Source organism: Octodon degus, unplaced genomic scaffold (genome assembly GCF_000260255.1).
Source record: "Octodon degus isolate 3935 unplaced genomic scaffold, OctDeg1.0 scaffold00101, whole genome shotgun sequence".
In the NCBI taxonomy this organism is placed as follows: domain Eukaryota; kingdom Metazoa; phylum Chordata; class Mammalia; order Rodentia; family Octodontidae; genus Octodon; species Octodon degus.
The window spans coordinates 3,204,034-3,217,852 of record NW_004524677.1 but is presented as its reverse complement, the minus strand read 5'-3'; the positions used below and the strand labels follow the sequence as shown (position 1 = coordinate 3,217,852).

At 33.8% G+C, this 13,819-nt stretch overlaps 1 protein-coding gene across 3 annotated transcripts in view; it reads left to right on the top strand.

Annotated features, from left to right (window-relative positions):
- Positions 1 to 13,819, top strand: part of Lrba (LPS responsive beige-like anchor protein) — a 752,085-nt gene that overhangs the window by 251,294 nt on the left and 486,972 nt on the right. For all 3 annotated transcript variants that reach the window (XM_004638688.2, XM_023723655.1, XM_023723656.1), the window contains exons 31-33: positions 5,025 to 5,103; positions 6,670 to 6,803; positions 9,863 to 9,924. In XM_004638688.2, coding sequence (XP_004638745.1) covers positions 5,025 to 5,103; positions 6,670 to 6,803; positions 9,863 to 9,924 — 275 coding nt within the window. The remainder of the gene's footprint in view (positions 1 to 5,024; positions 5,104 to 6,669; positions 6,804 to 9,862; positions 9,925 to 13,819) is intronic.

Here is a 13,819-nt window from a genome sequence, read left to right as displayed (position 1 = left end):
ATAGTATGAATAAGTGGGAATTTATACCTAAGGAAGCAGGATAGAGGTTGGTGGACAGCAAATTACCAGAGGAGATAGCAGAGCTACAGAGGGATTCTGGTTAAATCAAGGTAATAGGATTTTGATTGAATGCTGCTGGTTGAGTATCATCGGTCATCTCATATCATCAGTGTGTGGTGAAGGATATGGAACACCTGTGATCACACCTTATCTGGGCAGATGTTGGAGGATAATGAACCTAGTTAGCTACTTATGGAAGATAGAATTGGAGGGGGGATCTTGCTAATCTGATTTAGCAGAGTTCTTGTTAAAACTGAGTTTCACAAGGAAAAGCACAGGTGAGCCACGGAGGTGGTTTAGAAGCCTGACTAAAGTTGAATCAAGCAAATAATCTTTGTTAGGAATTGGAAACAGCAGAAATGAAAGTCTCTGAATTTAGGTTGGTCTGGTGTTTTTTCATCATTAGAAACAGACTGTGTTTCTTCAGGAGGGATATTATAGAACAGATTTGAAAAAATTCAGTCACATGGTGCTTATCACCCTCACCCTCACCCTCTCCCTCTCCCGTCTCTCCCTTTCCCGTCTCTCCCTCTCCCGTCTCTCCCTCTCCATCTCCTCCATTGTCACCACCACCACCACCACCACCACCACCACCACCACCATGACATCACAACATCGCCATCATCACCACCACCATGCCACCACCACCACCATCACCATCAGCATCATCATTAGCATCAGCATCATCAACAGTAGTAGTAGTAGTAGTAGTAGTAGTAGTAGTAGTAGCAGTTGTTGTTGTAGTTGTAATAGCAGCAGCAGCAGTAGGATGTGTGCTTGGAGTTAAGCCCAAGGCCCTGTGCATGCTAAATACATGCTGAACCACTGAATGGTTCCCAGCCCTGTGTTTAATTTTGATTTGTCTGAATACCAGTGACAATTTTGATCACTTGATCAGAGTGGTGTGTCCCAGGTTTCCCTCCCTTCCTTCTTTGCCCTCTCCTCTCTGCTACCTTTCTTCCATTTTCCTAAGTGTGTTTGAATGTGTGGCCTCATACATCCTAGGCAAGTACTTTGCTTCAGAACTATACGCCTAGCCCCAGGTTTGTATGTTATAAAGGTACATTTCCTCTTTCAATTTATGATATTTTGGGGGAAGTACTTTGAAGTCTTTTAACTATCCCATTCTTTAGATTGTTACTTTGCTCATATCATTATGATCTTGTGGTTTTCTACTTTATTTGATACGTTACCATCATTTGCATCATTAGTTATTTGATGTTCAGCTCATCCCCAGTTTTGGTTAGTGGAATTCCCTTCAAGCTAGCTCATGTGCCCTTGTGACATATACATGTTCTCGGGGATTTTTTTACCTTCTAGACTGCACAAGCAGACGTTTGAGGCTCATTTTTTGCTTTTCTTGTACATCTTTACTCATTGTTTTCTTCTAGAAAATAGTATTTGGAAACCAACATCTGTATAGTAAGTGTTACAGTGTTGTTCCTTCCAGATATTTTCAATAGACTTAGATAGGGATGGTATATTTATATTTATATTATGTATGTATTTTTATAGTTATTTTTGTATGGATATAACATAAAAGTATATATAAAATATGTACACTCATTCACTAGTCTATTTCTCTCTATAATAGCATGAATTAAAAGAAGTAACTTTAGTTTTCAGCCATTACCTCATAGTTTTCTTCTCCTTTTTCGGGCTCTAGTCCTTCTTCTGGGCCCATTCTGATACAGATTCTTCAGTGACCGTCCTGATGCAGACACTTTTCTTAATCTGTTCCAGACAACTAGTAATTTAGGAAGATTTGGGAAAGAGGAATCTCATTCTCTTTCGCGCACATTATTTTTATATTTTGGTTACAATGAGAAAATAACTTATTATAGTTGTGACACAGAGTTACAGATTCTCAGAGTTCCAAGCTTTAAACTCAGTTTTATGTACTGCCATTATTTGAGTCCTTTGCAGTGAGGAGGGTAGAAGGTTTGCTATAGCTTATGACTTTGGAACCAAACAGCAGTAGGATCCTTAATTCTTAGACATTTACTTTTCCCACAAGCATATCATTTTCAACATTGTACTCAGTGAATTTAGACAGTTTTCATGTAATATATATATATATATATATATATATATATATTCTCATTCATTTTTGGTGATAGAAACTGGCAAAGTTAAGTTTTCAAACATTCGATTCTTTTGCTTTCTTGATTTTACCCTAGAATTAGTTTTCAACAGTTTGCGCATCACAGTTGTACACCTTTGAGTATAAAATACTTAGTAACATGAAAGATATTACTCGGTGGAATACTATATATTGTACCACCATGAAATATCTTATTAATGAAAAGTACTCTAAAGTAGAGATTTCCTTAATTCTTTTTAAATAGGCCCAGGTTTGTTACATTTCTTAGCTCATTTTTTTTTTTTTCTCTTCCTGACTTTACATACAGTGTTTTCAGTGTTCTCTAGCCAGTTGCTACCAAGACTACATTTTTGGTTGAATAAATTGGTTTATTACTCATTGCAGTAAAGTCATGGAAGGGAAAATGGAAATAATGGGGAAACTAGGAGCATCTCAGTAATAGAATTTATAGGGTTTCAGCTTATATTAGATAATTTTGAAGTTTAGGAAGGGAAGTTTCTAAATTAAATACTTCCAGGAAGTAAAAGGCAAAAGATTTATACCATCTGGAGAGAAACCAGAGTAATAATACTGCCAGGAAGTGAGAGTAGTTCTATGATTAGACATCACAATAGTAACTAGAAAGAGGGAAGACTTGACTGAGGCTAATGGTTTAATTTGTAAAGAAACAGAAGTCAGAGTTTAGGATGTTTGGCTGTTTTTGTTATTTGGGCAGTCTCTACTGGGACATGGTTTTAGAATGGTATTGCTTTATGTTCCTCAAAGTCACAGAATATCTTTGTCTAATGTTAATAGTTTGGGAAATTGTTTATACTCAATAAGGAATACTAAGATCTAGCTGTGAACCCTGTTCAGTTTATAACATCATTAAGTCCTATGTGATATACTAGGTCAGCTGCTGGACACTAGAGAGCTACTTAATGACAAAAATAGTAGGAAATAGAGAGCGAAGTTCTATCAGGTTAAAAGTATTTATCTGTTAAAACAGAGGAGTTGAGAGTTACTTCAGAAACCATTTCTGTAGTTTATAATAGGTGAAGACATTCTTTTGTGTTACATTTTTCTAAGCTCTAGAGATAGATAAATAAAAAATTTGAGAGTTTTGTTTTAAAAAAATTTTGTATATTGGGCCAGCAAGATAGCTTAGTGGACTAAAGTGCCTGCTTAGGCAAGCTTAGGCAAGCACAGGGACTGCGGTTCAATCCCTGGTACTGCATGTTGCACCAACCCTATCCCCAGGGTAGGCTGAGCTGGCCACAGAGTCCAGACATAGTGTAGCATGTCTATAATCCCAGCACTGGGGAGGCTGAAAATAGGAGGATCACTAAGTGTCTGAGCTGTGTAGTGAGACCCTGTAACAAGCAAATATGTTAAAAAATAAGTTCTGTATAGTAGTTAGAACATTAAAAGAATGAATTGAGAGAGGGAAGATAGGGAGAAGCAATGTAGAAGAAATATAACTTCCAGCTTGTTAGATGTCAAAGGTGTGGAGTTTGTGATCTCATGACACTGAGAGATGAAATTGTGAACCAAAGAAAGAAGTTGGGAGACTTTTATTGAAAATAAGGAGAAGATGAATAGCTCATGGATTTCCAGGAGTGGTCCCAGTGGGTGGTCACAGAGCCCCTTTGTCAGGGTAATTTATACAGCAGAGTCACTACTGGGTCAGACTAGATTACAAGTATAGTTACTTAGCTAATATTGATCCTGTAGGGAAACAAGTCACAAGTTGGGGTACATGGAAAGAACTAAGGCATTTTGGGAAGGGATGGTTCTAGATGCCCTGGTCTGCCACCTGGGTGTCTGATGCCTATCTGGATTCATTGGACCATGTGCTAATACCAGGTTTGTGTTTGTACCCTAGAGAAGCAAGTAGGCGTGGCCATTTCATCTTCATCTTAAGGCCTGGCCTTCTTCAAATGTGCCACCAGCCGCAGTTCTGATGTCTTTATTTTTTTATGTGTGTTGCCTTCCTTGAGGGCCTAGACTCTTTCTGGCTATAAATTAATTTTTGTCTAACTTAGCTTCTGTAATAAAGGGAGGTGGTGACCAATACTAACCATGGTCTGAAAGTGTCAGTTTTATCATGTGTCATAGTGGGTTTTCAGTGGAGCCAGCCCACCATCCTATGTCTTCCATTGGAGATGTTGTACAAGGAAGTGCCAGACTCCCATATCCTTGTCCCAGTGGCTTTGCTGTTGTTGTGTCCTCTATAACTATAATGAAATAAAAATAAAGATCATGTGCAATTCAGTGTAACAAATACAGCAAGTTATGTACTGTAACTATAGTGATGATATAAATGAGAAAATGTAAATTTGCTTGAATTGTTCAAGAAATGTTTCTTGGGTGTTCCTTGGTTGTTTGCCAGATAAAACTCAAGAGCGTTCAGGGCACAGCATAAATTATCCAATACCTGAATAAGGACAGTTTGCATGGTCATAAAGTTATAGCCATTTAGCTAATGTTGGGACTAGTTGCTTCTGATTTTTGCCTCTTTAAAAGAATGCTTTTGCTTGCCCATTTTTTTTTTTTTTTTTTTTTTTTTGGATACTTAGTGTTGAATAGAAAGAAGAGGATTTTGACCCTCTAATTTAGTAAACTAGAATTTACTTTTGTGTTAAATCTTTAGCTCTTGGATAAAAGAGCTGTTTAGCTTGATAACTGACCTCTTAATTGAGATTTATATATGAAAGAATTCAAGAAAAACATAAATTGTTAAGACTTTAATGTTATGCAAATAGCAATGAGTGTTTAAAAAGTACATTGTGGTATATTTTTTGTTGGCTAGTATAAAGACATCCTATTTAAGTCCTTGTGTTAAAACCAGATTTCCTTAAGGATTATTTTCCTTTTATAGGCAGTAGGCCATCTAATGCAAACTTGCCCTCAGTTCCCACAGTTGGTTCTGTTCTCCAAGACCCAGTCTCAAATATGAGGTACGTAAGCCTTGCCTTTTCATGACCCTATCCAGCTATCTTTTTCCTCCCTAATTTCTTTTTGTTTTCCCTTCCCTTTTTCCCCTATTTTTTCTTTTTTTTTTTTTTTTGGCGGAACCGGGGTTTGAACTCAGACCTTTGGCTTGCCAGGGAAGCACTTATTCAGCTGAGTCATCTCCCTGGCCCTTTTCCTACTTTTTCATAGACATGACATTTATAGGCTTGGTTTTATTTTAGAAGTTCATTTTATTTTAAATGATGTGAGATGTAAAATGTTTATAAGAAATAGCTATGAGTAATAATAAATGCTGTATGCAAAATACATTTCATTTATATAAACATATGGGTTGGTTTCTAATAATTACAAATCAAATGTTTGCAATTTATTGTTTTTCCTATTAAAATTATGAAATAAAGATAGCCACTTTTATCAAAGTCACTATAATACTGAATTATAGCTAGATTACTGTCACTGAATTTGGTTTAATTGGAAGTCTGAATTTCAAAATTTAATTTGGAATGCTGTGCAAATTTTTTTCACTATTACAGCCTCAGTGGACACAAAGCTCTGGACTTTCCTTACTATATTACAAGAATGGTACTTCACAGTAGGTCCTGGGAGCATCAGCTTGTATTATTATTCAGAAATATGACATACAGTACAGAGATATAGTATTAAGGGTAGTACCTATGAGGCATGATCACTGAAAGCAGAAACTTACGTTAGTTTTCATTGGTAGCTTAGTACCAGGGGCATAGTATAAACTGGAGTATTCCTAGTATGAACAAATAAATGCAGCGTAGTTTATATTATTTATTTTGCTTGTAAGTCCATGGCTTTGTCCTAATTTCCTAATACATGGGGGCCTTTGAAAAACTCATTGAATGTATAGATGTATGCATGTATTTACACATTCATAGAAATTATATTTAAATTGAGCTCATTATAAATGTGTCCATATATTATAGAAATAAATAAAAAAGCACATGATTGGCTTCCTTCAGTGGATATAATTTATTAAGTCTGTGTCATAGCCTGTACCTGATAACTTAGAAATGAAGACATATTCTTGAATCCAAGGTACTGATGGTTTTGTGGTAAACAGACAAATTTGATGAACTCTTGAGCTTATTGGGGTCATAGTGGAGCTGAAAAGAAAATTCTCTTAGCTGATGAGTTAAGACTTCCACTAAGAACTGATACTTAAGGGCTGGGGAGATGGGTCAGTGGAATAAGCGCTTCTCTGGCAATCGCATGTGTCTGAGTTTAATCCCCGGTCCCCCCGCCAAAAAAAAAAAAAATCATGAAAAAAAAATCCCTACAAAATGTGAAGAAAAAAAAAAAAAAATAGAACTGATACTTAGAAAGTTTGTCACCACGGTTGCCCTAGGAATCAGAATAGATCATGAAGAAAAAGGGTGTTGGAGGTGGAACGACTGACAGGCATAATAGTGATGCCTCTTCAGGTCATATTTTATTTTCATCAATTTTACATTTGTATGGACATATATTTTATTTTAAAAACTAGAAAATTGAATAATTGGGGTAACATAATATCTTATTAGTATTACAGATAGACTCGAACATGCTTTGGAAAAGGCAGCTCCTCTTCTGCGAGAGATTTTTGTGGATTTTGCACCTTTTCTTTCTCGGACACTTCTGGGTAGCCATGGACAAGAACTGCTTATTGAAGGAACAAGTGGGTGATTTTTCTTTATTTACATTTACTTACATTTCAAGATTAAAAACTTAAAAGAGTAATAAATACATGGTGGTGTTTCTTTATGTAAGCTTTTGATAAAGCTTCTTGTGAGAGAAGATATACTCTGACTTTCTCCAGTCAGCATATACTAGTTCAACAGAGGACAGTTTTTCAAGGAGTTAGTTTTATTTAAGAACGTAGACTGACTTCAAGGGACCAATCTTCACATCTAAACTACAACGTTTAAGATGCTGCTGGACTTTCAGGAATTAACTTTTTTTATTTTTTTTCATTTTGGGGATGGGCCTACAGGGTGTTCAGGGTCTCACTACTAGATCAGACTAGTGATCCACCTGTTTACAGCCTCCCAAGAGCCGGATTATAGGTGTGTGCCACCACACCCAGTCTCAATTGCCATCTCTGTGTGCCCCAGGAATTAATTTTTTATTTTAAAAGTTCTTTGGCCAGATTGATAGCTAAGTCTCCTTATCTTCATTCATGGTTGATTTAGGATAAGAAGGTTGTGTTCAACTCAAGGTCAAACATCCTGATTAAACATTCCCATGTATATTCCAGTGTTTGGAAATATCGGTTTACAGCTTTAGTTGTCATACTTTTGTGTGTTGGTAGATAAGTGATTCCCTAAGTCTCTGCCTAAATAAAAAAATCCCCTCTTTTTGAAGGTATAAAGTAGGTTAATAGTTTAAGATACCTATACTGGAGTGTTATGGAAATGCAAGGTTTTTAAGATGTTTGTAGTGCAGTGTCAACCATGGTGTATCAACCCTTCATTTCACTCTTAAAATAATTGTATTTAATTATTAAGCTTTAGTTACGAATTTCATCTCTGCTATAATTGTGTATGAGTGGTCTCATTTCCACTGAGTGATAAAGTAACAATGAATTTATTTGAAAAAGAAAATTTTGGTTTTATAAACACTCAGTTACATTTGGGGTGGCAATTTACTTTGAAATTATTTAACTATGGACTATTTGATGACATAATGAAGGACTTTTATTAACTAATAAAATTCAAAAATAATTGAATTGAAAAATTCTAGAGTGTATGTTTACAGGGTTTTCTTCTAATTTTTATTTCACATATCAAACATTTATTTTTTACAATTGATATTTGACAATTACATATTTGTGTTTATAATACTGGTGTCTTTCAGGCAGAAAGTTTAGTATTACAGATCTAATATCAAGTCTCTGAACTCCTTTGTCATTTGAACATACTACACTACCTACTTCCAACAAATTTGTTCCTACCCTCTGCAAAACAATACATTATTTTTTCCAACGAAACTGTGGAGTATTATTTGACATTTTAATGACAAAGATATTATGAGCATTCAAGTCACTAGTCTTATGTAAATAAATACATGATAGACATGAATGGCCCAGATCAGGACCCAGATATAGAAATTTTGATTCCTCTTGCATGACACAGTAAGGATTGTTGATTTGATTGTAGAAAATTCTGAATGTACCCATTGAAAGATGATTTTGAAGTTGTAGTAACTCTCAGCTTTTTGTCTCTGGGTTACTTTATTTTTTTTTTAGGCAAGGGTCTACAGGGTGTTCAGAGTCTCATTACTAGATTGGACTCATAGTGATTTGCCTGTTTACAGCCTCCCAAGAGCTGGGATTACAGACTTGGGCGACTACACCCAGTCTTGGGGACTCTCGGGGGCCACCCCTGGCCCCTGTACCTGCTTGCAGGTGCTTTAATCTGCTGAGCTATTTGGCTGGCACTTCTGGGTTACAATTTAAGGAAAGTGGTAGGGTTTCAGACCAGCAAAGGGCTAAGTCGTGATGATAGATGAGCTATGTTCTACCATGTCCCTCAGCAGTGGCAGAATTGGTCTGATGACCTATATTCATCTTAGCCCTATAGAATCTACATTTTGGCTGGCTTAAAAACCTGCTTGCCTAATGAAAGGTGTACATGTTCTTTAACTAATATTTAGGCTAATTCTAACAGTGTTACCGTCATTTCTAACACTTGAGAAAAATAGCTCTATCTTAAGAAATGGTGGAGAGAACAGCCTGTTTGATTTGAATGCAATTTGTAAAGCTTCAAAAATGCCAAGATATACCATCATGAGTTTAAGGCATTATTCAAAAAGGAAAGAAATAAATAGCATGAAAGTACAAGAGAAAATAGGTAGGTTATATGAAGGAACTTTAGTGGGGAAAAATAAAGAAGAGCCATTAGGAATTATTTTAGATATTACATACACCTTGGAACCTAGGCTTGTACTTGCCCCCCAGAATATAGAATTAAAAATTATAATTTTGTTTTTGGTAAATATGATTTAGTAATTTTAGGCCTGTTAATTTTTGATATTTCCTTAAGATTCTAGTTTTATGATGTTCTAGTGAAGTACTTCAGATTTTATGAATAATTAGAACTAAAGAATTCTTTAGATAGATATTAGCTATATAAAAGTTCCTTCCTGAGAATAGTTTTCGGAAACCAAAATAAAACACAAAAGAGAAAATATAAATGAATTAATTTATAAAAAGTCAAGAATATGTAACACACAATGGCTTGCATTTCTGTTAAGGTTTAGTGTGAGGTCAGAGGTCAAGGTACTAATAAGAGTGTTTGGGATGTCTGCTGCCAAGAAACAAAATGGAAACTTGATTGATAGCTAGAGGGTTGAAGGGAGAGAGTGTGGTGGAGAAAGCAAAGGTCAGGGAGCCATTTCCCTTCTCTGCATGTATAACGATCAACTCTCTCCAAAACAAAATGTAGATGATATTGATCAACATGGCATATGCTGTGCACATTTATATGAGTATGGTGAAATGTTAGTATATTGCAATAAATGCTTTAACATTTTGAAAGTTGAGATAGTTGACAAAAATGTTGGTAGTTTTGATGTTAGTTTTAAAGTAACTATGGAGTACCTTGTTAAATAACATAGTTGAATGTGTTACAGGCATGGATCTTAGAAGGATAATAATGTTGTATTTAAAAACAAGATGAGATAAAATTATGTAAAGAATTTATCTTGTTTTTTACTTTATAATTTTATTGTCTTTAGGTCTGGTTTGCATGAAGTCTAGTAGTTCAGTTGTGGAGTTGGTTATGCTACTGTGTTCTCAGGTGAGTACAAGAGTTGAATTAAAATAAATTCTCATGTGATTTTCTTTTTTAACAAGGAAATTCTATTTTTGCAATACATTTTGAGTTTTCTGCTTTATGTAATTTTATTTTTATCTTAAAAGAATTTTTTTTTGTCCTTGATATTAGCACATGGTTTTAAAGCAAGTACTGAAAGGACAGGTATGTAACTGAGAAGCAAAGGTTTTTATAGTCACATGAAAAATATCTAGATCAAAAGATCTTAAGATGACTAAGTTTCTTTGCTGTGTACATTAAGGTTATAGAAACAGATTTATTTCCATACTTTGTGGAGTGCCACTCTGATTCCACTGGGAATCATGAGTTTACTTCCCGTTTGTGCAGAGGTTATAAAATGAGTGATAAATAATTTTGAATCCTTGTCACTGCTAATTATTTTTGACATACACAGCAGACTTGGGAAAACATCAACAAAAATGTGGCAGCCATCATAATAAGATGTAAAAAGTAATTCCTAAGAGCAAAATTATTTTGCATGTTCAGAACATTGTACTTAAAGTGGTAAGCTTTAGTGGCTTTTAAAATATACTTAAAAATCATGCATCTTATGATCATTTGTTCTTGTTTTGCAGTTAATCAGATGAATGTTTTTATTGAGAGTTTTCTTTGTAGTATTTTAAAGGTGATATCTTGCTGGCAGTAAATTCCCCTACTTAAAACTTTAAAATAGTCCTTTTTAATAGGAAGGGTATTGGTCTAGAGGTCAAGGGTTTTGACCCATTTCAACACCTTTGACCTTCATTTACAACCCTCATGGTTTACTTGCCTAACGAATAAGGATACTGCAAAATTAATGTTTCTTTGCATCGATTTATTTGTTTTAATGCCTATATTACTAAATTTACTTAGACTGTGCTGATGGATATTTCATGAATACTAATTAAAGAATCATAGAAGGTGTGAAAAATCAATACTATGCGTTATCAGTAAAGTGCAGTAAGAACAATTACTTCTAGAGATTATATCTAATGGATTTTTTTATGATTAACTTGTAAGGAGTAATTATTTTTCTTAGTGAGTTTATTATTTTTAGAGTTTATGAGGATTATGCATTTGTACTTTAATAATCTTTAGAAAATTTTTTAAAGCTGATCAAATAAGATTTCTTATAAATCTGTGTGATTTGAAACAATTGATATTCTGCTTTTTTATTGAAAATTAGCATGAACTATTCTTCATGAAATTATCCTTTTAAGAAGTGTTCACTTAGGGTTTCTTTATAAGAATATGTTTGTTTTTTATATGATGGAACACTAGATAGGTGAGTTTTGATCATGAAATCTACTCTCTAGTTTAGACTTGAATGTATTTTCTGGTATCTGTAAGCTATTTCAGATGTTGTATATTACGTATTTGAATGTTAGAAGCTACAGAGATAGAGCATGACATATTTGTGCACACCTATTTGTTATGTGTGTCACAGTGCTGCTTAATACTTAGTCAAGTGAGATATAAAGATCACTTGATACAATAACTTTCAGAAGTCAGAAATTCTCAATGTTTTTGTTTGAGTAACATACATTAGTATTTGAAATCCTTAGCATTTTTGATGGGTTCTTCAAAAGTTGTATGGCATCTATACAAGATGTAACACATTGTGAAAAATGATGTGAAAAATGAAGCCAGAATTAGCTCCAGATGTATACAGATTGTTCCAGGGTGATAATTACATTTTTCACTTTGAATTTTCCTAATTCAAAGAGGTCAACTTGGTAATCACAAAAGTGATTTATTTTGTTAAGAAGTGAACTGTCTTTTTCTACATGAGTGCTTAAAAGATATGAAATTGAATTTCAAGTCGACATTTTGCAGATACTGGGTGGGGATGTCTTGAGTTTGATTGATAATTTTTTTTTGTCTGAGATAGGGTGGGAAGTAAAAAGCTACCATCTTGCTAAAATTTTAATTAATTTTTTAAGAGGAGATGGAGAGGATTGAGTGCCAAAGATCAAAAGATCAGGTCAAATACTCCTTTTTAATCACATAAATAATGGGATATGCTTACGAACTTAGCATCTGCAAATTTGATTTAGAACTTTACAAATTAGTTGGTGTTAATTTCATGACAATCATGTATGTTCTGATTATTTTTCTTGAATTCATTCTAAGCTTATTTCCTTTTTTGTAATTTTCAGAGTATGGTGTTTAACCACCTTTTATTGCAAAAGAGAATTAGAGTCTAACTTTAAGAACTGAAATAATCACATGTGGCTTGCTTCCAGTAAGAAAGAGAGTTTTTCCTTAAAGGTTCATCTAAAATTATATTTTCCAGTTTTCACTCACTCAAAAGTTGATTTGGCACTATTTTATATTTTGTATCATTTGAATTTTAACAGCATTTAGGCAAAATGTTACTATTAACAGTTGAAAGCTCTTTAGCATTAAAGACACACATATATAACATATCCATATATTAATAATTATTACAGAAGTAATTTTGTTGTGTGCTGTAGACTGAATCCAGAGTCTTAAACATACTAGACAAGTGTTTTATCTTTGAGTCACATGCACAGCATGAATATATACATACACATGCCATTTTATATTATGTAATATATAAACCATAATTATATATACTATATGTATATGTATGTGTGTATGTCTACATATGGTTTATAGAATTGTTTATATCAAATGATTCAGGGACTAAGTAAGCTAGAGGCTCATTTAAGTTCCTTCATTTCTTAAAGTAAAAATGCATGTATTCTTCAGGAAAGTGTACGTTCTCTGATATATGCAGAATATTTGAAAAAATAATGTATTTCAAATTTAGTATATCACAAGCATGTAACCCATTTTTGCCCCATATTAGTTATACATGCATATAAACCTGGTAGAAATCTATATGGATTTAAAGTAAATGGTAAGCAAATGTTTGAAGTAATGTTACTACATTGTTCTGTACAGTGTTTGTATCTTGCTCATTTGACATTAATATCATTTTTGAAAAAATTGACATTGCATTCAAGGCCACTTTATAAAAGCTTTACGTTGCTCATCCTAATTCAGTCTGACATACATTCCAATAACACTACCTCCCTTCTTGGGTTTAAAGCTAAATTTATGACTCTGCATTGTGAAGTGCATCATTTAAAAATGGTTTCAACCCAAAACATCTAATAAATAAATAATGTGTATGGCTACTCAGTAGTAGACTTTCTAGACTAGAAATCATTCCATCGGATACTCAACAGTCCACTATCGGAGAGGGCTGTCAGATAAATCTTGTGGTAGCTGCATTCGTGTCTTGTAAATCACACATTATTGTCTGAGCCTTCTGCCAGGTCATCTATTCTTTTCCCATTTATCAGAAATGCATACAGTATATAGAAAAACTAGAAGCACCATATAGTCTGATCCCACATCCTGAGTAATTAACTTGTAAAAGAAAATTTAAAATATTGTCTTAATCTGATTTTTAATTAAGAATTTTTAACAATTAATACAGGTAGTTATTATCTGGTGAAATAGTTTCTTCACATAAAGGTAATAAATAAGATTTGGTTCTTTTTGATCTAGGTGTTTATGCCTCTAAACTATTAATTTAAAACTTATAATATTCATAATAAGAATAAAATAGTGTCATTCTTAATATTCTTTTATGTCAGTTTTTGTGTTAGTATTTTCTGAATTTTTTTCCCCTTGAATCTCAATAGTAAAATGCATCTTTTTTTTTTGACATCAGTTATTTTTATTTTAAAGAAAAAAAATAAAAACAATGGTACAAAATCTTAAAACAAGACTTTAGGAGAGTAACAATGGTTAGTACATTGTGTATTGTTACTGCCAAAGTAGTTTCTCGTATTACAAGATATAGGCAAGAAATAATAAATGAACAACATAGGTACAAATCTCT